The sequence below is a fragment of the Asterias rubens genome, chromosome 16 (assembly GCF_902459465.1).
Source record: "Asterias rubens chromosome 16, eAstRub1.3, whole genome shotgun sequence".
Taxonomy (NCBI): Eukaryota; Metazoa; Echinodermata; class Asteroidea; order Forcipulatida; family Asteriidae; genus Asterias; species Asterias rubens.
Genome location: NC_047077.1, coordinates 1,277,430 through 1,300,296, shown reverse-complemented (window position 1 = coordinate 1,300,296; position 22,867 = coordinate 1,277,430). Strand labels below are relative to the sequence as shown.

Here is a 22,867-nt window from a genome sequence, read left to right as displayed (position 1 = left end):
ATCAAAAACACCTCAAAATTAATGATCCAATCCATCAAAGCCCCAACCCGTGAATTATGTCTTTGCCCCCGCTTGTCCCCCCCCCCCCCACATGCCCTACCAATTGAAAATGTATGGTTACGTCAATGACCACCACTAAACTAAAACGTTACCTCCTGTTCGTTAGGATGCTAAGGGAGGAAACTGTCTCAAGGACAAAACTGCTTCACTCTAAACAAGACCACCATCTGACGTTATGGACTTGTTGTTTTGGGGGCTACTAAGATGCACACTTATAGATAAACACTCTAAGGACATTTTCAAAAGCTTGGCTTACTCGGTAAGTTTGAAAACGTGCACATTCGGTATAGGTTTCAAATAGATGGGAGGGGTTTAAGTTTGAACCAACGACATGTTTCAAAAAAGTACCTACGAAAAAGTAGTAAACAGAGGGCGCCCTTTTGTGTTGTTGTTAATTTAGCGCGCACATGTCTACAAATTGAATTTGATTCACGTACCTGATGTACTCCAATTGCTCTCTTCCATGGACCTTCCTTGACTCACACTGAGATATAAACATCTGGTTTGAAGCAAGTTACGTTCATATTTCTCCTCCTCCCAGTTGAACACTTCGTCAGCTCAGAAAACCTTGCATTCTGTACGAAAATTAACAGACAGGATGCAGGCACGTTGTGTTTACAATGGCCATAGAACGTTTGGTCTGGTTCCCTACGCATGTGTGATGGAAAGGGTCTAAATGACTAAGAAGGGGCCAGGCTATAGACGTGAAGTAATAGTTTAATTTGAAGACTTTTTAAACCCATTTCTGTAGTTGATGAATAACAAGTTTCATTTAAATAGCATACAGTGTATACATCAAATCGTTGTAGTATTCAAAGTGATTTTTCCAGATTTGACTTAGTCCTTGTTTAAATAAAAACAAAACAAAGAGGCTGACTAAATTGTGTTTTCATGTCATCAATAACGTACAGTTAAATCTGTAGTCAAGTTGTAGTGATGATTTATATTTAGTGCTCTTGGAACAATCGAAACATTCAAAGGTTTTTAGAATTCAACTGAAACTTTTTGCTCCCTCTATGCTCTACTAAGTTTTTTTTTTCCGTTTTTTTTTCAGATGGCGTCTCCACTCCTTCCCAATGACCAAAACAAAACCGAATGAAACGTCAAACCAAGAACCAGTCAAAAAACAACAATAACTCAATAGCCAAACAATAGAGAATTAATAACAACTAAGATTACTAAAATGGTAACTAAAAAGTAAAACAAAATCAACAATAAAAAAAAAAAAAACAAAACGGAATATCAAAACACGGCTTGGCTTGCCGATACTGATAAACAGAAAATAACCACGAGGGGAAAACCAAAGACAATTTTATGGAATACTTATTTATTTTAATTAAATCAATTCGGCACAGCAACAATTTCTTGCCACTTCGATAAACCGAATAAACTTAAAGAAACCGAACCGGTTTCAATAACAGAAAACTAGTGAATGAATGAATTTTGTTCGTTTAAATTAAGACCAACCTGAGAATGTTTATGACATTATTGACTTTGCTGCAACAGTCGGGTCCCCGACGCCCACAGTCTTATAGTCTTGTTTGTCTTGTTATTGGTTAACTCTGGTTTGAATTAAAGACAAATAAAATGGTTGCGTCATGATGAATTGCTTATCGATTTAAGTTTTACCCCTAAGATAGCGGTAGCATGATGATAACATTAATTCCAATCCTCTAGTTTTCAAGAAAAATATCTTAAATGAATGGTACACCATTAGTTATTGGAAGAGTACATTCATCCAATCCTCTAGTATTCAAGAAACATATCATAAAGGGGTTGTATATCATTGGTTATTGGAAGAGTACATTCATCCAATCCTTTAGTTTCAAGAAACATATCATAAAGGGGTTGTATATCATTAGTTATTGGAAGAGTACATTCATTCCAATCCTCTAGTATTAAACAAACATGTCATAAGGGGATGGTACAACATTATAAGTTATCACACAAGCGTAAGTGGATTACGGGAAAATATGGATATGGGACGCTGACGCACTATATTTTCCGTATTTCCATGAGCGCGCGTGTGAAATCGTGTTTATCTTCAAGCAAACTTGGGGAGTGACATAGAACACACAAGACCCAGGTAGTGATATTAGCCGTGCAATATAGGTTTTTATCACCACTCCATTCTGCGAATCTGATTGGAGGATTAGTGCGTACTTGAAGATAATGGTAATTGGAAGAGTACATCCATTCCAATATTCTAGTTTTCAAGAAACATATCATGAAAGGATGGTGAGTCATTAGTTATTGGTTTTGTTGATGTCTTTAATATTATATTGTACCATAGATGGAAATTTGCATCGAGGCTAAAGAATAACTATTTACTTTTATTTTGTTTACCCAAATGAACCGATGTGTGTTAGCAGCACTGTATGTTCAGTGCTTACATGGGTTGTATAAAAAAAAAATCACAGGCCCTTTACTCAGCATATTAGCTACCGGGCTATCTTGGTGGTCTAGTTGGTAAGACACTGCTCTAGAACTACACAGGTTGTGGATTCCAATCCCACCCGAGAAATATGTATGTTATTTTTTCAAACCTCGAGAAAGTAATGAGTATACAGTGCTAACACACATCAGTGTATAAAGGTAAATCCCTACCATGTTGATAGGCTTCATGGTTGTCATCCATCTTGTGTTGTTTTATTGGCAGTACTTTGGGGGTTCATGGTACGCCTTCACTGTTACGGCAATATCAGAGGTGTCCGCATCATCAACTTTGGTTGAGATAGTTAGGATCCTTTTGCTGCAGTGGCCTTCTCAGCTACAGCATCTTTTTGAGGAGTACTGTGGGGGTTCATGGTACGCCTTCACTGTTACTGCAATATCAGAGGTGTCCGCATCATCAACTTTGGTTGAGATAGTTAGGATCCTTTTGCTGCAGTGGCCTTCTCAGCTTTGTCAGCTTTCTGAGCAATGCATGGCTGTGGAGTACTTTGGGGGTCCATGGTACGCCTTCAATGCTACTGTCGGCTGTCTTGGGGGCCCAGCACATGGCCCCAACTTGGTGGCAATACAGTCTTCTGGGAGCACAGCAAAGTGCAGAGTCAGAGGCATTCATGGGAGAAATGCTTCGTGGGGGCCAGCGTCCCTCCATGCCCCACGAGCATGCAGGGAAGACGAAGTCTGTTATTAAAGAACAACTGGTTGACCTCAGATGAAATTGTTGAGATACCACATCAAATTCCAGCATCACTAACTTAGTTATTGGTTGATGCATGAACAGCTTCAACTAGATTTCAGTCAGAGACTCAAACCCTGGTGCTCTCCACTCACCCAATCTCAGCCAACTCGTTGGACTTCTGGTTGGAGTTGCAACCAATGAGTATCCCAGGCACCACAGCCTACAGCCTGCTTGGTTCCCTGACGACCATACTTAGTGTGATGATTTATCTCATTCTTGATTATATCAGTTAGTCTGTCAACCTGTGAACATAGGGAAGCATTATTGATATAAAAGCTAGCTCAACAATGTAATTATTTGAAAACTTTACAAATACAACTTTGTTTGTATCTTCAGAAAGGTTGATACTTTTTTGTAAGTTGATTTGACAGTTTTGTGAATGCACTCATGTTGTGATAAGAAAAAAAGTATGACATTAGTTGGGATTTAAAACTTTGCATGGTGGAAATATGATATAGTAAAGGTTTGCAGTATTACCATGTAATGATAATCTCTAAATGAGCATACTGATCAAAATGTTGAGTTCAAACCAACGGTTCGTTTCAGAACCACCCCAACGATAATTTAGAGATTATCATTACATGGTGTTACCACAAACCTTTACTATATAAGAATGACATTGCAACTAACACAAGTTCCTACCTCATTATATGACCTTGTCTCACTGATGCAATACATCCATAGTTATTGTGAATTCTTGTCTACAGAAATAAACTTTGTTTTCCACAAAATGAGCATTGATTGTGGATGTATTTACCCCATCAATTTTGTCGTGCAGTTTTGTCTCCTCACCGCCACATCTACTTGCACTTCATCATCAGTCCAATAGTTCACATCCTTCTTCTCTCTGAAGGTATGGTGCTTTGACATCAACTGTTGGGGGTCAGGAAGTTGGGAATGAGGTTAGACTAGTAGACTAAAATGATGAGTTGGTGCAATAATGTTTGACAACAAGAATAAAAACCATGACAGAGACAGGTTGTGATACAAGCTTGAACAGTGAGGAACAAAAGAGGTCCACATAATGTATAGCATAAACTACAAGGACTTTCAAATGTCAACAGTAACTTTTACAATGTTCAAGAATACAATTTTTGTTCCTTAAATACATGTAGAACAAAGCAAATTCCACAGAGTGTATGCATCACAAAGATAAAACCAAATGCCACCTTTTCAGTACATAAATAATAAAGGTTATTCAAAGTTAAGAAATATGATTCAAACTTGCTCCTTGTCACTGGGTGAGCTCATTGGCCTAGCAGTTAAGATCTACTCTAGAATGAGGAAGGTGGACTACCATCTCAACTGCCTCAGTATTTCAATATGATTCAAACTTGCTCCTTATTACTGGGTGAGTTCATTGGCCTAGCAGTTAAGATCTACTCTAGAATGAGGAAGGTGGACTACCATCTAAACTGCCTCAGTATTTCAATATGATTCAAACTTGCTCCTTGTCACTGGGTGAGCTCATTGGCCTAGCAGCTAAGATCTACTCTAGAATGAGCAAAATGTCATTTGGCAGTGGATTTGTCTGCACTCGTATTTCTTGACTCTAATTAAGACACACCACATGGTTTCTCTCATCTCATACCTGATTTATTTGGTCTAGTTCATGCTCCAGCAGTGACATCATCTGCTTCAGCTTTAGACTCCCACACTCCTCATCCCCAAGACGCTGAACTAGACTTGAGTTCTCCTTCTGTAAAGAACAAAGATGAGAAAGAGTAAGATGAGGTGAAAGTGAAATCCAGTAGAATTCAAACCAATGATGATCCTTACACCATCATATGAAAACGTTGCGGCCAAAACGTTTGATAATGATTTTAAACATGACGCGCCGTAACCCTTTTCTACAAGTTGCACTCATAAAGCCCAATATAATCCGATCCACATAACTCATCTGCACAGTTCAAACACAGTTATATTGAAAAAGTATCCATGTTTATATCATATAAATTTAAAAAGAATTAAATATAAAATAAAACCGGACTTCGGCGATTTAAAAACAGTCCAGCAGCTCTTTTTACGCTGCGCGATCCGCCGTTTTGATTGCATTGCTTTGTTCAGAAAAGTGAAACAGCGCCACCCCTCGGCCGATTTCAACAGTTCAAGCGGTATTAGATGTATTAAGGAATCTCCCTTGAAGTCATTTAAAGCACTTGTTGATTGGAGGATATTTAGAACCGGACTTTTGATAGCCAATAACAATTAAGTTGTTATCAACAACTATCTGACAGTCAGGCGCGCGCGCGGAAACACAGAGTTTGTGTGTACGTCCGTGTGTAACGTGTGAAGTGTATGTACTGTCAGTCGTCGCTTCCATGGGTCCCGCTGGCAAAGTTTACAAGGTAAGTTTAATCATAAAAAGGGTCTTTGACCCATAACTTTTATGTTATTAGAATAAGGTACTCATATAGAACATTTTGTGATAAAATTCGTAACTTTTCAAGTAAGAATGACTGTAACAGGGCGAAACAAAAAACGCCTGTCACACAAGTTTCTAATTTATTTTTCCGTGTGTACGTTAGACAATACCATTTTGTGGTTGGGTAAGTCCATTCGTCGGCCAACCAAGTTCAATCGGAGAGTTGTGCTAGGTCTGTTCTGTTTGGCTTAATAAATTGTACTTGGGCTAACGTTGTAAAACTGAAAAACAAATTGGTAGGCTAAGACTTACTCCAGCAGAAGCCTTCATTTTGTAAAGGTAGGGCTAATACTAAATAGTAATATGATATTAATAGTACAGCTACAATCCATTCAGTACACAGACAGCAAGAAATTTAGCCTTGCAAACAAATAAACAAATAATTTAATAAGTAAATAAACAATTCGGAAACAACATGTCGAAATAGCCTAACGTCACTAGGCCTATCTGACTATGTCGTGCCTTCTCACATTTAGTACAATGATGTGCCTACTTGAATTTGAAAATAAAATAAAAACACCCTTCCTAAAAAGTAACATAAATTTGATTATCAATATTAAAATAAGCCTATGTCTATTAATTTATGTATAATTTATGTTGTTTTCACAGCTCCGGAAGCTCAAAAGACTAGACTATTTGGCCGTTGTGAACAACAACTCGGGTGTAAAGCATCAACACAGTCGGAAAAAAATTCCCCGCAGATGGTCAACAGACACTTTGTTTGACGTTCAAATACTCGACCAAAGAGTTACATTACAAAAGACAGAGTGGATGGCCACACTCCTTTGATGAATGGAGAGAAATCGGTGAGATAGTTGAAAGGGATACGACAGCAACACAAGATAACACTTCGCTTTTTTTTAGGACAACCCTTATAACTTCCATTCAGGAGAAACTTAGCTTGGCTAGAAAGCGTGACAGCCAAGTAACTATTAAGATACCCATTCAAGAAGAAACGTTCACTGCAATCAGACATATTGGGAAGAAAATCAACTGCTCATCAAAGCGTGTTAAATATCAACCTAAAAACTTTGAAAACTTCCTGGAGTTCGGCTGGTGGTACCGTATCAGTAATTCAAACGGAGACTTTGCATATGTAAAAAAGGCAACATTGACATATTATATCTACAAGAGAAGGGTGTTGAAGACTTTTTCCAAAGAATTGAAACCAACATGTCTGCAAAGGGGTTTTATGTTTGTGTTGACGTTTGTAAAGGGTACAGGAAACAAAACTGACATGGACATTGTACTGTGAGGGATTTTTAAACAAAAGTCCCAAGATTTAATCAGACAAGTTCAGTGTACATTATGACATTTTCAACTTTTGCAGTGTTGTTGGTTTTAGTTTTTATGCCCCTTCCCATTATTGCCAAACCTGTTAATGAATGGTGTGCATCTATCAACAACTATGTGTTATATGAGCTCTTTAAAGGTCTACAATCTCCAATTAATGAACCAGACAATTTGACATCAATTTTAGAGTTCATTTGCATGGAAAATGATGTTGACATGCCGCAGCTACTTGTGAAACCCCTCCTCAAGACACTTCAATCCAAAGCCAAGCACATGCTCAGTAAAGCAAAGCCAAAGAGATTTGCAGGTGGAAAATCGAGAGACCTACTACTTACAAAGTGGAGAACAAGTTCATATAAACTGAGACTTACTTTCAGAAGCCCAGGGGCGTTGAAGTCCAAACTTGAAAGAGACCTACAGACTCAAATATCTCTCAGATTAGAAGCTGAAAAAGAGCTTCAAAGTCACAAAAACAAACGGAAAAACAAAAATGGAGTGTTCTTGCAACCAAATGCTAGTAAACGTACACAAAGGAGGCACAGATTGAAAGGATTTAAGCAAATCCTGCAGGCACTTCCACTCTTTGGTTCTGATGGAGATGAGCCTGTTAGAATTTCCATTGAAACAAAAGGTAAAAAAATGATAAACATCATGGTCACAGGAAAAGGTACTTTAAGTGAAGTTCAATATGACTTCAACATCAGTGACAAAAAGGCATTGTATCTCAAAGATCGATATGGTATTTCTGACAAAACGTACCATGAATTGGCTCTTTCTTCAGCAAAGTTTCCAAAATTACGTTCAGTGAAGTTGTATGCCAACCAACTCAATGCAAGTTACAACATTCAGGAATTACCTGGAGGCATAGGTGTTTTTCAATCATTGAGAGAACGTTTAACAACTAGGATCAATAAACTGACCAATAATAACCCAATGACAGATTCTGTTATTAAAGTTAAACTGTCTGGAGATGGTACATGCTTGGGGAAGAGAATACATGTTGTTAATATTGTGTTTAGTGTTATGAATGAAGCCAACTGTAAGAGTGTAACAGGTAACCACATACTTTCAATCCTCAAAGTCAGGGAAAAGTACCAGTCACTAAAAGATGCGTTAAACCCTATCCTTTGTGAAGTATCAGAAATGCAGACTATTGTCATCAATGGTAGAGTATTTGATATTGTATTTTTCCTTGGTGGAGATTTGAAGTTCTTGAATGTTATGACAGGACTGGATGCTTGTAGCTCAACATACAGCTGCCTGTGGTGTCATTGTTCAAAATCTGATAGATGGGACCACAGAAAGCAGTGGTCAATGATAAACCAAGCCAGTGGTGCTCAAACTATTGAATCAATCACACAATGTGCGAGGCAAAAAAAAGAACAAGTACAATTGTTCAAATCTGCCCCTTTTTACCTCAATACCTATAATACGCATTGTTCCAGACACATTGCATCTCTTTTTGAGAATCTCTGATCAACTTGTTGGGCATTTGATATCAATCCTTAGGGAGTATGATAATGAAGTAAGAATTGCACATGCTAAACAATCTCCAAACATAGACAAGTTTGAAACCTTTGTACAGCCAATGAACATCGAGTGGTGTTTTATAGTTGATAGATCTGGTAAATTAACCTACAGAGACTTTACTGGACCAGAGCACTGGCGGATTCTCAATTCAATCGATTTAGACTACTTCTTGGCTGGTACATCATTCACCAAACTTCCTAGTCTGAAACAACTTTGGAGTAACTTCAAACTTTTGATAACAGAAATATCAGGTTTGTCTAATCAAAATGAAGTTGCTTTGAAAGCATTTGAATGTAGTGCAAGATCTTGGTTAGAACTGTTCTGTAACACATACCCCACCAAAGATGTGACTCCTTATATGCATATACTGGCAAATCATATTGGGGAATCAATCCGACTGAATGGTAATATCGCACTTTTCAGCCAGCAGGGACTTGAAAAACTGAATGACTGTGTAACATGCTGGTTTTTTCGAGGCACTAATCATAAGGAGATTGCCTTAAAACAAATAATGGAGAAACAAAACCGCATTGAAGATCTTGAGGAATGTGAACGTTTGATGAAATTCAGCGTTACTTGTAGTTTGTGTGGTGTAAAAGGCCACAACAAACGTACATGCTCTAAAATTGCTCATGAAAGTTGAGACAGAGTGGCCCTGTGTACAGGTTGGTTGGTAAAAACAAAAATACTGGACCTAATGTTGTTTAGAACACTTTGAAATAGCTGCTTAAGTGAATGTGTTGTTTTAAAACTAATTGAGAAAAATTTCCTTCTGAAAAGCCATTCAACAGAAATTGTGTTTAAATTTGAACGTATAGGAGGCCTATACTTGTTTTCAGGTGACCTTGTTCAAAAGAAATAAAAAAAAACATGATGGATTGTGTTTCCAATAACAATTGTAGTTAGTTAGATTTATGATAATTGTCTCTTGTAATATATTTAGTTGTCCAAAGCAAATATTGTAAAACAGGATATGGTAACTAGAAATTTAAAAACTGTGCTGTTTTTTGATACAATTTAAAACATTCTTTTGGAACCATTCTGGTAAAAGTCAACTGAAATGTTAAATACTTGCCCTTAAACTTGTTTTAAATTTTTAATGAGAGACTTTTGAGCTGCGTGGTGGCAGCAAACAAGGATTGTTCATATGAAATTTACTTAACTTGCATTTAAAATGTTCATTGTTGATTGTTGCACAAATAAAACAGCTTCATTGTTTTATATGAAACAATTGTATTCAGACAATCTTGTTTGTTGTATGTTACGTGATGAAAATCATAAATAATAATTTGATAAGTTAATAATTTGTAATTAGAAAATGGTTCATGCGATGGCCGGGTAACCCAAGGTTTTAGAAATGCAATACAAAAGTAATAGAAAATTGCCTTTGACAGAATGATGGTGTGGGGAAATTTATAATGTGTATGTGTATATAAACAAAACTGTGTTTGAAAGCAACTTATACTTTCTTTTGGCGCGCGTGCACACTATTCCTACAGCAGCACGCCCCCATAAATAATGGTCTAGTCCGTGCACGCGCATCCTCCTAGCTGAAGATAGTACATTTCACGCTGACAGTTGATGGCCAAAAAGAACTGAAACGTTTCCATATGGTTCAGAATCTCGTTCATGAGTTCCCATCTTCTGTCTCGAGGTTTATTTTTCTCCCCACAGGACTCTGAAAGCAGTGAGTATACAGTGCATCAATGAGAGGGTCAAACCAAAAAGATCTAATCTATGAGCCACATTAGAATAGGTGTTGAGTGCAACCCTGGAGAAAGTCATCCCATGCATGTGACTCTGAAAGCAGTGAGTGTACAGTGCATCAATGAGAGGGTCAAACCAAAAAGATCTAATCTAGAATGAGGAAAATGGTGTACCACCTCAACTGCTTCAGTTTTTCAATTTGATTGAAACTTGCTCCTTGTCACTGGGTGAGCTCATTGGCCTTGCAGTTAATATCTACATGTACTCCAGAATGAGGAAAATGGACTAGCCCATCTCAATTGCCTTAGCATTTAATATGATTCAAACTTGCTCCTTGTCACTGGGTGAGCTCATTGGCCTTGTAGTTCAGATCTACTCTAGAATAAGGAAAACATACCAGCCCATCTCAATCGCCTTTCAATATGATTCAAACTTATAATTTGCATCAGGGATGAAGAATATCAATTTTCTTTTTTTTTACCCATACACCGATGGTTGTCAGCACTGTATACTCAGTACTTTCCCTAGTTCTGTGAACAAATATCACAGGCATCTGGTTGGAATTCAAACCTGCAACTCTTGAAATTCTAGAGCAGTGTCTTAGAAAGTAAACTAATGAGATTGCTCGGTAGCTAGAGGCAGGTCGAGTCTTATGCATTGGCAGCTGGTACTGCAATGATATAATAAATATTTGTTATGATTCAAACGTGATGTGTCCCAAACACCTTCCTTGTTCACAGCCAACATTTAATTGATGCTCCACGCGCACAATATAGTAGTATTGGTAGTAAAAACAAAGTACATTGGTCGCAATGTAACATCTATCTAAAATTGCAAGGGTCGTGGGTTCAAATCCCACCCGAGTAACATGCCTGTGATATTTTTTTTCACAGGACTTGAGAAAGTACTGAGTAAACAATGCTAACACACATGGGTGTATGGGTAAAAGCAAACTAATATCTATTATATCATTGCGGTACAAGCTGCTAAAACATAGGGTTCGAACTGCCTCCAGCTACCGGGCAATCTCGGTAGTCTAGTTGGTAAGACACTGCTCTAGAATTACAGTGGTAGTGGGTTTGAATCCCATGAGAGTATCATGCCTGTGATTTTTGTTCACAGGACTCGGGGAAGTACTGAGTATACAGTGCTAACACACATCGGTGTATGGGTAAAAACCAAAACTATTATTATTTATCCCCAATGCAATTTAAAATATATTATACATTGGTTCCGTCCAAACTTTAGAATCAACCCAACTATAGTTGGGACTTTAGTCCCAACTTGAGTATAACTGGGTTTGCCTGATTGCATGAAAGAAACTGTGCACAATGCACCCGGCATAACACAAGTTGGTCCCATCCCAACTCTAGAATCAACCCAACCATAGTTTGGACCAGTCCCAACTGAGTTTAACTGGGTTTGCCTGATTGTGTGAAAGAAACTGTGAACAATGCACCTGGCATAACACAAGTTGGTCCCGTCCCAACTCTAGAATCACACCAACTATAGTTTGGACCAGTCCCAACTTGAGTATAACTGGGTTTGCCTGATTGTGTGAAAAAAACTGTGCACAGTGCACCCGCATAACACAAGTTGGTCCCGTCCTAATTCTAGAATCAACCCAACTATAGTTGGGACCAGTATAACTGGGTTTGCCTGACTGTGTGAAAGAAACTGTGCACAATGCACCTGGCATAACACAAGTTGGTTCCATCCTAATTCTAGAATCAACCCAACTATAGTTGGGACCATTAAACTGGGTTTGCCTGATTGTTTGTAAGAAACTGTTCACAATGCACCCGTCATAACACAAGTTGGACCAGTCCCAACTATAGTTGGGATGATTCTAAAGTTGGGACAGAACCTACACACAATGCGCAATGTACGGCCAACAAGGTGATCCTACAATAACAAACCCAAACCCCACACACCCACTCATTTCATAAGCATAGAACCAGCCAGTGTGAATACATGTAAGACCTTAGTGACCTGAACACAACAGTACAATATTGATATTTATCATAAGAATACCCTGCCTAGTTTGAATCTGAAAAGCTGACTCAAAGTTATCCATGCATACTACACTTCATTCACACAACACAAAGACTTAAATATAGAATTTGGTATTTCCACATTTGCAATGTTCACAGTCAGACTTATACCAGTACCAGGTAGGGAGTGTCACTGTGTAATAGTCCAACGGATCATTGCTTGAATATACTACTCATCTAACAGATTGGATGCTGTGTTTCTAACCATCTTCTTCTGTCATAATTCAAGTAAGTTGATTAAGACACGTCACAGGCAATCAGTAATGACTTTGTTCAGATTTGTTTTTGAGAAATAAATAATTCGTTTTTATATACAAATCCAGTCTTTTGGTATACACTGTATAAGCAATGTGTATAGGGCTCTGGACACCATAATCAGTAAAGCAGCAAAGTAGAGTAATGGTGTCGACCTATAAGCCACATTAGGATAGCATTCAAAGTGGTACTAAATGATACATGAATAGCAGCAAAGCAGCAAAGTGGAGCAATTGTATCAACATATAGCCTTATTAGGATAGCATTCAAAGTGGTACTAAATGATACATGAATAGCAGCAAAGCAGCAAAGTGGAGTAATTGTATCAACATATAGCCTTATTAGGATAGCAGTCAAAGTGGTACTAAATGATACATGAATAGCAGCAAAGCAGCAAAGTAGAGTAATTGTATCAACATATAGCCTTATTAGGATAGCATTCAAAGTGGTACTAAATGATACATGTATAACAGCAAAGCAGCAAAGTGGAGTAATTGTATCAACATATAGCCTTATTCGGATAGCATTCAAAGTGGTACTAAATGATACATGTATAACAGCAAAGCAGCAAAGTGGAGTAATTGTATCAACATATAGCCTTATTCGGATAGCATTCAAAGTGGTACTAAATGATACATGTATAACAGCAAAGCAGCAAAGTGGAGTAATTGTATCAACATATAGCCTTATTAGGATAGCATTCAAAGTGGTACTAAATGATACATGAATAGCAGCAAAGCAGCAAAGTGGAGTAATTGTATCAACATATAGCCTTATTAGGATAGCATTCAAAGTGGTACTAAATGATACATGTATAACAGCAAAGCAGCAAAGCAGCAAAGTGGAGTAACGGTGTCAACATATAAGTCACGTTAGGATAGCATTCAAAGTGGTTTTAAATGATACCTGTATTTATAAAACCTTGTCTCACTTTGTACCCAGGATATTTAATAATATCTAAATAAAATTAGTTTTTCAGTCATTGATTGCACTATTCGTCTTGAAAAACTCAATAACTTTGTTTCAAATGTACTGTATAACATGTACATGGTATAACTGAGAATAAAATCAACTCAAATAAAAAAAATTCATAGCATAAAAATGATGTCATATTGTTTATAAACTATACAAGTCTTGCACAAGTTCAAATAATGGGACCCAATAAACTTCACAAGTTTGTTTCCTCCTTGCACTAAAGCAACATGTGGGACCAACTCCAAACAAAGTTGTTCAAAAAAAAAGGTTTGCAAACTTGCAAAACCTGCAAATATTGATCAGCCTTGGAATTCCCATGATGGAAGCATGTACCCCGCTCAGATTGTATCATTGTAGATTGTATCATTGTTAATTGCATTGTTTTGTCTGTAAAGCATGTAGTTTATCTTTTGTTTTGTTGCTATTGTATTTCGTTAGCGCTTTCCATCGCTTTTGTAAAAAGCGCTTTATAAGTAAGGTTATTATTATTGTTATTATTCCCACCAATTACAGGAAAATCTTGGATGTGGATTAAGTATATGTTTGGATGATTTTGGTCATGTATTGACATCATAGTTATCACTCAATTAGTGCAGCCAATCAGCTGCCAGGAACCAATGTCCATGGAACAATTGATCAGATTCATACACAAATCCAACACGTTGTGTATACACCCTGTGTTGTACCAATTGAGTCACACAATTTAGTCGATAGTACCAACATTTGCTATTTCAAGAACTACCCCCATCTTTTTGGGGAAAAATAATTTTAGACGTATACAATTTGCAATAATGTTTTGATTTAGTTCATTCATCCAGAGCCAGTGTCATACTTCAGAGTTATAGTCATTATGCCTATCATCAGTGACAAGATTTTATACAAGTTTCATGCCAATACATCCATTGCAATAAGAAGTTATGGATGTCAATGGGCAACATTTGAGACAAGTTCCAACTTAAAACGTTGTTATGAATAGGAGTTATGAACATTCCAGGCTGTTCTCATTTTAGCTAATTCAACAGGTCATTGCATTAAGGAGTTAAGGACAACTCGTTGTTTTAACTTACTCAACCAGAATCATTGAAACAATCATTCTTTTAGTTTGACTGTGCTATATGTGCAAGTCTGTTGTAATGTTAAAGTCAAAGTTATAACCTTTAGAACTTCAACTTTCATTTCAATGGAGTTAGGACACTCAAGGTTTCTCTTTGTTTTAACTTTATCCAGAATCATTGAAACAATCATTAGGTTCATTCTTTTAATTTGACTTTGCAATATGTGCAAGTCTGTTTTAATGTTGAAGTCAAAGTTATAAACTTTAGAACTTCAACTTTCATTTCACTTCAAACTTTGATTTCCTTCTAGAGCCAACAGTAAGTACCTTAGGCTGGCTGACTGACTGGTACAGCTAGGTGCAGCACACAAAGAAACAACCAAACCTTGTATTAAACATCTAACATGTACATGTAGGGCTACATTAAATTTGTACATGTATACACATGTAGCTACATGTGCCATTGTTGTCTGTCTGTGTGGGTGTATTGTATCCTGAAAATGGAACTTGAAATCAACTTTCAGTTTGCAAGCTACCATTGTTGCCAGTCTGTAATTCACTAATACATAGTTTTTAAACACTGAGTTAATAAAGCACTGTGCTTTTAAAAGCACCTGTTCATTTAGCTAATATGGTTGATTTGTCTTGTAGACTTTTCTACTCATTGCTAAAATGTCATTAAATATAATGTGGGAACCAACATTGTCTTCAATATATTTATACACTCAATAGCAATGATTTGTGTTAGGGTGTGTAACGGATTCATAAAGACAAAGGGGCTGTAGGCCACAATTACAATCAATTATCATTAAACACTGGTTCAGGCAAAGTACGGCAGAATGGTGATGGAATTGTGCCTTTATGGAATGTGGCACACAGAGCGTGTCATGAGAAATATTACTGTCAAAAAACAACAACACAGATTTGTCTTTTAAAACAGGAAATGTAGAACAACAATCGATGGCAGCTAGTTTGAACATTTAAAAAAATGCTTTTTCATAACTCATGACAAACTCTCTGCACCATTTTCTATGCTTGCATCATCAAAGACACTATTCCCCCAAATCCCTATCAACCCCACTAGCATGACACCCAATCTTATCCAAGTCCAAACCATTAGGAACAGAGTGACATAGGATAGGAAAAAAAGGCAAACAAAACGTCTGACCTTTGTCAAACTTATGAGAAGTAAATAGACAAAGTAGCATAGTAGTATTTTTTGACAAGCGTGTCTCATTTTGTAATCAGTGATTGCATAACGTGTTTTGACTAATGACTAAAGGCAAGTAAGATCATGTACTCAAGTCTTCCACTGATGCTATTATACATTGAACTAAATTGGCTATTTTCCCTTTTAATTCATAGTTTCATCGTTTCAGCAAGTCCTTCCAATCATAATGGCATCCAATATAAGAGGTCAGTCAGTGCTAGTAAGTAAGCAACTCGCAACGAACCTTGTAGCAAACATTGAACAGAGTATCAAAACCTTCCACAGTGCTATTCAAGAAATAGACATATCCCGCACGACATTAGACTCTATGTTTGCTGCAACCAAACAGAAAATCACCAAGAAGGCTGATGAGGAGATTGCCAAAGAGGCTGCCAGGATCAGAGAGGAGAAGCAGAAACTGATGCAAGAAGCAGAACAGATTTATAAAGACAGAGTCAAGACAATGCAAACTGCACGAGCTTCAAACATCAAAGAGATGAACAAAGCAAAGCACAAGCGGGATGAGGTAAATCAACTCATCATGGATCGAAGGATCAAGATTGAACATCACACTGAACAACTCTTACAAGACCTGAAAAGATACAGTGAGATGAAATCAACAAAAATACCTTTTGGGTTGACTTATATGGACTTTCAAGGGAGCCAGAACTCATTAGGGGGACTGGTGTTGAAAGATGAACAACCAATAGAATCAGCAACTTCTGCTCAGACCACAAAGCCACAAATTCAACCCCAACACTTGACACAAGACAAATGGAGATTAAAAACAAAAACTCACATTTCCCTGAAAAATCCCCCAGAGTTTGGTTTGTATTACAATGCATGGAATATCGCCGCATACTCTAATAGCGACATTGTTTTGTTAGATTGCAAAAGTGCCAGCTTGAGTTTAATATCAGAGAGCAATCCTCAATCCCTTGTCATTCCACAAGATCTACCGATACAAGGTCTTATCAAACCAATCAGCATGACAGTGAATAGAAATGATGAGCTCTATTTTCTAGATTATGAAGGAGTCAAGATCTTCAACAGGAATTATCAGCTCCTCCATCAGTTCAATCCAGGCAGTGAACCATCATGTATTGCAGTGGATGAAAACAATCTGATAGCAGTGGGTTATCATGACAAGGCAGAGATCTCTCTACACAAACCAGATGGATCCCTCATAAGAACAATACTTGCTCCAGGGATTCGTGTCTCATTAAATACGTACAAACAACGACTTATCTACACAAGCGTTAACTACGGTCAGTGGAAGTTAGTATCAAAATATTACAATGGTGATGTGGTATTCTCAGTAGATTTCCATTATCATCGGTTTTCTACAGGAGTGTGTTGTTGTGACAAGGATGGTAGCATCTACGTGTGTTCTGCTAAAGAGAACAAAGATTCATCAGAAGATGATGAGGTCCATCATTACAGTCCTGATGGCAAATTCATTAGATGTATCATCAGTCATTATACTGAACCCATTGATAGCATAATCACACCTGCTGGTGATCTGGTTTTGGCTACATACAAATCAGTTCACATCTATCAGCATGAGTAAAGACATCAACAAACATTATGCTGGACCACATCAACAATCAAACTGAGATAAACTGCAATACAAAAATAATTATCATTCTGACCAAATAGAATAACAATCACGTCAGCTATGAAAACATGTGACAAATAAATTGAGAAATGCTATTGTACTGCACTGCATGTGTTTGAATATGGAAAAAAAGTACTAAAGCAAAAAAAGAAAATTATTGTAAAAAGATGCATTGAAAGTAAATTACAGCAGAAAAACAACTCAGACAACAACTACTTCATGACCAAATTTAATGTAAATAATAACAATTATAGATTATGATAATTTGCATATTTTGATACAACTAACACTTCATCCTTGAGAGTAATTTTGAGTAACTTGAGAATCATTTGTTTAAATAGTCCTTTGATCAAAACTAAAAATTGAAAACAAATTAAACATTTCCAAAGAAGTTGGTACACTATTGTATTTGCTAGAAACAATTATCTTTCGGCCAGGTAAGTAACAAATGCTAAAAAATACATGGATTGACAAAAGAGCAAAAAGAGTTCAGTAAAGAAAAATGTTTACTGAGTATACCCCCATGTAGGATATTAATATATATTTTGTTGAAGAGTGTAGGTGCTGGCATATTTCTTATCTTAATGACAGATTTTTAAAATAAAAATCTCTGTGTTTAAAACAAAAATCACAATAGGGGAAAACACCTCTGCTTTCTTTTTGTTACGCATCCAACACAAATATTCATGAAAAGACTATGTTTATCAGTTAGGCAGGGTCAGAGTTAGTAATTCCTCTTGGTATAATTTTGCTAATCTGCATCATCCCTCACCTCATTAGCACTAACTACGCTAAACTCTGCTAACTTCAGAGTCCACACTATTTTCACTATAGTTTTCAAAATGTTAATCCAAACTGTTGCTTCTATTCCCTCTTAATTCGATGATTCGGACTTTGAGGATTTAAACATGAAATTCAATTGAATTGGTTTAAAGAATGTACATTGTTGAATGCAAATTAAGTTAAATTGGCCAGATTTTGTTCAAGTTTTCCTAATCATTCTCACTACAGATTCTACAAACTACAGATTTTGATTATTTGTATCTTAATTGATCTAGTTGTATATTTGGATGCCATTGTAAGTTAAATTGTAAGTTAAATTGGCCAGATTTTGTTCAAGTTTTCCTAATCATTCTCACTACAGATTCTACAAACTACAGATTTTGATTATTTGTATCTTAATTGATCTATTTGTATATTTGGATGCCATTGTAAGTTAAATTGTAAGTTAAATTGGCCACATTGTGTTTAAGTTTTCCTAATCATTCTCACTACAGATTCTACAAACTACAGATTTTGATTATTTGTATCTTAATTGATCTATTTGTATATTTGGATGCCATTGTAAGTTAAATTATAAGTTAAATTGGCCAAATTTTGTTCAAGTTTTCCTAATCATTCTCACTACAGATTCTACAAACTACATATTTTGATTATTTGTATCTTAATTGATCTATTTGTATATTTGGATGCCATTGTAAAGTATAATAAAACTAAACTGAAACTTCATGTACATAATTATTCAGTGAAAAAACAAGATGGCTTGCTATAGTGATAGTGATTGATTCAATTAGAAGAAAGAAGTTGAATTGTGAAGTACTGTATAAGGTTTCAGATTCTTCTAGAAGGACACTGTACATCAATTTACCACATATACATCCATGTAGTTATGTGTAGATCATGAACATGTGAATGTACATGTATACACACACATGTATGTGTATACAACTGTTTAATGTACAACTACAACTGATGAGTCTGTGATCTCACCTCTCTAGGTGACACAAGAGTAATTGATTATTGGTGTCTAGAATATCATTCCTTTTAATGTTGTTATGTCATTTCAGTGACTTACCTCCTCCCGCTCTACCATCAGGCAACATTCACATCAGAATTGAAATAGTTCACTGAAAATAATAACTTCTTTCTCTGATTGGTCTATTGTTTGCATTATACAATTGTTGCATGCTGTGACAGGGTCCATGGCGTTTTGTACACCCGAGGGGGAAAATGGCAACCGAGGCGAAGCCGAGGGGGCCATTTGCCACCGAGGGTGTACAAAACCCATGGACCCCAGTCACAGCATGCAACAACTGTTTTGTTATACCTTGGTAACATTGTTATTCCTCTTCTCAAAGTTCTTTTGTCATCTTCAAACATTAAGTTGGAGCAATGCATAGTTTAATAATGCTTTAATAAGCAGACAAACAGTTCAAATAAGAAATAATTCTTCACCTGTTCCCTCGAACCCGCCTGTGTTTCCTACAGCGCTGGAAATCGACCAACGATGGGAACGATCAAGGTGATGTACACCGGTGTACATCACTTTTCATGTTACCCGGCGCGCTGTGCATTACGCGTAGCGCGCATCTTTAGCCATGATACATCTTTAGCCATGACACATGTGTATTTGTTGCACGTCACGTGATTGGTTCTCGACCAATCAAACTTCACACTTAGCACAGAGGTATAACAAGACTTAATGATACATTTTTTCTACCACTACTTGTGAAAGGATTGTTCAAAGGATTAAATTTTTCTATAAATATTAAAAAGTGCATTTACACAGAGTTGTACACTACACATTCATTGTAAATAACCATGTTGAACTGCAGAAAGGTGCAGATCTGTATACAAAATGAGGTATCACTCTGTAACCATGAGTCAGTTGCAAACAATGTAACTGAGTGACCTAGATAACATACCTATACATAGGTATAATTGATAAGCAATCAGCTATGTGTATGCATGTTGGTTTTATTTGGTCTACAATTATGTAAAGTAGATTATTTGAGAGAAATATATTAGTTATCTTTTTTTTCATTTTTCATATCACTCCATGACCATGATCCAGCAATTTTACTTTTGGCCCTACAGCATAGAGTACAATAGCTGGTTTATGGTAATGGGTGACATACACTGTGCACCTGTATGTACTTCCGTGTGTAATAAAAGGAAGGTTAGAAGCAAGGATAGGGATATGGATAGAAATATGGTAACTGGATACTTTAATGTTAGATTTGAGTCAGATTTTGCAATAGAAGAATTTTGTGTTGGGCGTTGGCAAAAGCAAGGACACATTTTGGCATGTTTTGCAAGCAAAACAAATCAAAAACCCTTTTGTGAACAGTATGTTCCAGTGACATTTGATAATTATAAAGTAAAGATACATATAAATAATAAAGTAAAGATAATTTTATTGAATGGTATTTTGTTTAAGTGATGACTTTCAAACCCTAAGTTAAACACTGCAATGCACTGCAAAGTAGAGATGCCTGGTTATACTGCATTTTACCCATATGTTTAATTAAAGTCCAGCAAAACCCATTTGATGTAAATTTTGTAGTGACAAAATGTTAAGATTAGAAAAAAGAAAACCATGTTCAGGGTTGTAGCTACACCAAGTTTAGTGGTGGGCTATGAGCGAGCAAATTATTCATGTTTAATTATGGGGCAATCATTGATGAAGTACATGTTTCCAAACAGTTCGTTACATGTATGAGGCCTTGTAATAAGTTGAGTTGGCACCGTTGATGGTGTTGTTTCGTTTGTTCTTTTGTTGAATATAAGGCATGCCTGCCCAGCCCCACCAACCATGGTTCTTATCAGAGTCCAGCATTCTCCAGAAGACGATCAGAGCATACTGATCGAAACGTCGAGTTAATCCAACGGTTCTTTTCAGAACCACCCCAACTCATTTAGAGATTGTTATTACATGGTGTTACCGCAAACTTTTCTATATGGTTCTTATTGAAATTTGTTGTCCTGATTTTGTTGTTGAGTTTAGTCTTGTTAGTATGTAGTTCAGTACAGTTTTATTGTTTTTGTTTGTCAAGTTTTATTGGTTTTGGATTTTTGTAGGTTTTGGGGGCTTAACTGTCATTATAAAGTTGATTTTAAAAGAAAATGCACATTTCGAGTCCTAAATGGAGTGATAAATACTTTTGCTTGACTGCAATAAATGCTTCTTTGTTATTTTTGAGATTCGAAGAAAAAATTTGACTACTTTGAAGTTGATGTTGTTAAGTTTAGTTTCTTTTAAAGGCAGTGGACACTATTGGTGATTACTCAAAATATTCATTAGCATAAAACCTTTCTTGGTGACGAGTAATGGGGAGAGGTAGATGGTATAAAACATTTTGAGAAACGGCTCCATCTGAAGTGCCATAGTTTTTGAGAAAGAAGTAATTTTCTGCGAATTTGATTTTGAGACCTCAGATTTAGAACTTGAGGTCTCGAAGTCAACCATCTAATAAACACACACAACTTCTTGTGACAAGGGTGTTTTCTTCTTTCATTATTATCTTGCAACTTTGATGACCGATTGAGCTCAAATTTTCACAGGTTAGTTATTTTATGCATTTGTTGAGATACACCAACTGTGAAGGTTTGTCATTTACAATTACCAATAGTGTCCACTGCCTTTAAACGTCTAAATTAATTTATTCTGTCAGCGCCCTCTTGTTCGCGTCTTGAGCTTAAAATGCCAGATTTTTTAAGCTGGAACCTCTTAGCCTAAAATGTTGTTGTTAAGCCAAAGGCCATTTAGATTTTTTTTTTTAATGAGTCTTAAAAGACTTTGTTGGCACAAACAAGTGAATATTTGGATTGTGTTTACTCAAACAGCCATTGAACCAGTGACTTGGCAAGTACATGTAAAACCATTAATCTGTGTCAAGACGTGCCTAGACTAGAAAAGCGTGCGACACTTGTTTGAACCTGCACACATTCAAGTAGAACCGCATCGAAACACATTCCTGGACTGACCAACACTTTTCTAACATTGGACATTATCTAGCGCATGTACATGAAGGGTCCAAGTGAACCTTCATTCGTTTCTGGCTACCACTGTACAGGATTCCAAATAAAAAACAAGGTGTGACAAAAAACTGTTCCAAAACCAATGAAAGACCTCTATAAAATAAACTAAACTCACCCGGGTTATACTGGAGATGTTGCTGGTCAATATGTAGTGTGATTGTGTGAGGCTCAGGCTGGATCCTCATTAAGGTTCCACATTCACATCTTGGCATTAAAGCGCCAAACACCAGTCCACAGTCTCTTGAGTCTCAAACACTCCAGATGCAGAAACTTGCACCAAACTGACAACCAAGCTCACCAAATGAAACAACAAAGAGATGTTCAATTGAGAGATGATCAATTTGCATCACGGATAAGGAGTATTCATTTTGGTTCTTACCCATATACCGATGTGTTTTAGCACTGTATACTCAGAAGTTTCCTGAGTCCTGTGAAAAAGTATCACATGCATGTTACTCGGGTGGGATTTAAACCCTGGACCCTTGCAAATGTAGAGCAGTGTCTTACCAATTAGACTACCAAGGTTGCTCGGTAGCTAGAGGCAACTTGAATCCTATGTTTTGGCAGCGCGTACGATATAAGAGATGTTCAATTTGCATCAGATGAATCAAATTAATTTTGGTCTTTACCCATACACAATGTTAAAACAACAATGTTGACAAAAATAGGTCATAA

General features: G+C 36.8%; 1 protein-coding gene and 1 long non-coding RNA gene across 2 annotated transcripts; one reads left to right on the top strand and one right to left on the bottom strand.

The window, feature by feature from the left end:
• Window positions 1–2,162: 2,162 nt before the first annotated feature.
• On the bottom strand, window positions 2,163–22,620 carry LOC117300750. The gene is made up of 4 exons (XR_004520217.1): window positions 22,308–22,620; window positions 4,842–4,949; window positions 4,008–4,123; window positions 2,163–3,492 (listed from the first exon to the last, which is right to left on the bottom strand). It is a non-coding gene; the product is annotated as an uncharacterized LOC117300750 (long non-coding RNA).
• Window positions 4,114–19,389, top strand: LOC117300749. Its single transcript, XM_033784531.1, has 2 exons — window positions 4,114–4,152; window positions 15,909–19,389. Exon 2 carries the CDS (start codon window positions 15,941–15,943, stop codon window positions 17,321–17,323), a length of 1,383 nt encoding a protein of 460 aa, XP_033640422.1. The 5' UTR covers window positions 4,114–4,152; window positions 15,909–15,940; the 3' UTR covers window positions 17,324–19,389.
• Window positions 22,621–22,867: the final 247 nt, after the last annotated feature.